Source organism: Octopus bimaculoides, chromosome 24 (assembly GCF_001194135.2).
Source record: "Octopus bimaculoides isolate UCB-OBI-ISO-001 chromosome 24, ASM119413v2, whole genome shotgun sequence".
Taxonomy (NCBI): Eukaryota; Metazoa; Mollusca; class Cephalopoda; order Octopoda; family Octopodidae; genus Octopus; species Octopus bimaculoides.
Genome location: NC_069004.1, coordinates 12,478,093 through 12,481,268, shown reverse-complemented (window position 1 = coordinate 12,481,268; position 3,176 = coordinate 12,478,093). Strand labels below are relative to the sequence as shown.

General features: G+C 35.5%; 1 protein-coding gene across 1 annotated transcript in view; it reads right to left on the bottom strand.

The window, feature by feature from the left end:
- Window positions 1-1,194: 1,194 nt before the first annotated feature.
- The window catches only part of LOC128250697 (uncharacterized), a 3,258-nt gene continuing 1,276 nt past the window's right edge, over window positions 1,195-3,176 (bottom strand). Inside the window, exon 2 of the mRNA XM_052976365.1 lies at window positions 1,195-2,535. Coding sequence (XP_052832325.1) covers window positions 2,271-2,535 — 265 coding nt within the window. The 3' untranslated portion in view covers window positions 1,195-2,270. The remainder of the gene's footprint in view (window positions 2,536-3,176) is intronic.

Sequence of the window (3,176 nt, the reverse complement as noted above, 5' to 3'; positions counted from 1 at the left end):
AATAATAATAATAATAACAATAATAATAATAATAATAATAATAACAATAATAATAATAATAATAATAATAATAATAATAACAATAATAATAATAATAATAATAATAATAATAATAATAATAATAATGATAATAATAATAATAATAATAATAATGATAATCATAATGCTTTCAAATTTTGGCACAAGGTCTGCAACTTTGAGGAAAGGGCCTGGTTGATTACATTGATCCCAATATGCAACTGGTACTTAGTCTATCAACCCCGAAAGGATGAGAGAGAAAGTTGACCTTGGTAGAATTTGAATGAAATGCCTCTAAGCATTTTGCCCAGCATGGTAATGACTCTACCAGCTCAATGCCTTAATAATAATAATAATAATAATCCTTTCTACTATAGGCACAAGGCCTGAAATTTGGGGGAGGCGACTCATCAATTACATTGACCCCAGTGTTTCACTGGTACTTAATTTATTGACCCCAAAAGGATGAAAGGCAAAGGCTACCTTGGCGGAATTTGAACTCAGAACGTAGTGATGGGCGAAATACCACAAGTATTTCATCCAGTGTGCTAATGATTCTGCCAGCTTGCATCCTTATATAATAATAATAATAATAACAATAACAATAATAATAATAATAATTCTTTCTACTATAAGCACAAGGTCTGAAATTTGGGGGTGGGGTTTAGTCGATTACATCGACCCCAGAACTCAACTGGTACTTATTTCATTGACCCCAAAAGTGTGAAAGGCAAAGTCAGCCTCGGTGTAATTTGAACTCAGAACATAAAGATGGACGAAATGCCGCTAAGCATTTTGCCTGGCATGCTAACGATTCTGCCAGCTCGCCACCTTATAATGATGATGATGATGATGATGATGATAATGACTTATAATATTGGCACAGGATCACAAATTTGGGGAAGAAAAGGTTTCAAATTTGGTGAAACAGCTACAAAAAAATAAAAAGTAAAACAGCATAAAGAAACAAACAAAACCCCCAAAATATGGAAGTTACACAATAAATTTGAACATGAAGAAAGAATCGGTAGAGAATATTATCTCAAGGTTTTGTTTCTGTTAAAGCAATCTCTAAATGGAATTGTAAAAGAGAGCAGAGTAAGTTACGTGTTTCGAACAACTTAGGAAACGTCTACATGTCTTTTACTACCAAATTGTTTCATTTAGGAAATCAACTGAAGTTTGATTGTTTTATTTTCTTTGCTTTGGGAGTTTTGCTGACATAACAATTCGGTTGGTATTCTCTCTAATCATTTTCAGGTTATGTTGCTAAACTTGGCCAGAGATTGAACCAGAAAATTTTACTTTACCAGTTGGGTCTACTTTACCACTGGCCCACAGTGCAGATCTTGGAGGAGCGAAAAAAGAATGGATGTAAATGTTTTTATTTGAATGTTTAAGGGGAGAACCCTAATATGGGAAAACAAGCATTGACTTGTAGAATAATGGCTCAGTGGGGACTGTAACAGACACATTGGTAAATTAAAGACAAGGGTTCAATTCCTGACCGAGATCAGATGTATCATTGCTTAGGGACAATACTAATTGTTATAATGAGAAAAATACTGCAAAAACAAACAAGAATCATCTGATCTGGGGTCTAGCATGTTGGTACCTTGATGTAAGTATCTTGATGCACCTAGTTGCATGTACCTAGTTACATGTACCTTGCTGTATGTACCTTGTTGGAAGAATAAATCAAAAGAAACTGAAACAAAAAGAAAAATCTAGGTGCTTCCACATAGTTACTCAATCTGCAAGAAAGTGCAATCAAATTCCACTCAGAATATGCCTTGCAGCCTTTAAAAAAAAGAAGTACATACTGGGTAATGTGTTCTTGGGACACAATGTTTGAAAATATGATGGAATGGTCATAGAACTGCTTGGTTATACTTGACCTGGGGTTAAACAACAACAACAACAATTAAAAACTGTTAAAGTTTGGAGGATTTTCATATTGGTTTGACACATGTTCTTGGAGAAAGTTTTTTTCTTTTTTTTTGGAGAATGGTTTAGTCTGTATTCTAGCAGGATAGTTTGAATTGTGTTCTTGAAAAGATTTTCAATGGGTATTCTTTGAGAGAATTGCTTAATGTGATGCTTGGAGAAGGGTTTAATCTATGTTCTTTGAGAGAATGGTTTAATGCGTGTTCTTGGAGACTAATTTAATGTTTAAAGTGTAAGAGACAGCGTTCACATTGAAATTACAGATGCAGGCGTAGAAATGGCATGAAGATCACTATTATGGCATATCAACTTGCCAACTGCTTAATCTCATTATCCGTAGCAGAGATATACGCTGGAAGTTGACTAGGACTTGTCGGTTGTTCTCGTGTTGGACTGTCAGAAACCTTCATCAGGTCCTCTTCTTCCTCTACCTCTTCCTCTTGCGGCCCATCTGTGGCTGTTTCCTCTGGGTTATTCTTGATATCAGCTGGTCTGCCTTTGTTTGGACTTTGAAGAACTACATTGTCTTGGTCTGTGTTGTTAATACTTTCTGGGATAACTTGTTGGGTTCTGAAAAATACAGACAATCATTTATCGAGATTTTGTTCATTAGAGACAACATTTGCTGATCGATAATATTATTTGTAACAATTTCTGAGAGAAACAAACACAATCATCATCATCACCATCGTTCTTTCCATGTTTGTCAGTGAATTTGTTGAGGCAGATTTGCTTTGGTGGATGCCTTTCCTGTTACCAACCCTTACATGTTTCCAAGTAAAGGTTTTCACATGACTACATGTGAAAACCTTGCTTGATTTTCACATGACTGGCCACAGATCAATATTACTTTGCTTGAAAACAAAGAACCCTAACTTGTATGAAAGTGATGCTCGTTTACAACTGCTCTGCAATGTGAAGGACACACACACACACACACACACAACAGACTTCTTTCTGTTTCCATCTATCAAATCTGCTCATAAGGCTTTGGTTGGTCTGGGGCTTTAGTAGAAAACACCTGCTGAAGATGCCATGCAGTGGGACTGAACCCCAAACCTTGTGGTTGGGAAGCAAACTTCTTAACTACACATTCATGCTTGTCCCTATATATATATATATATATATATATATATCTTATTTTTCTTTTTAATCTTTTACTTGTTTCAGTCATTTGACTGCGGCCATGCTGGGGCACCGCCTTTTAGTCG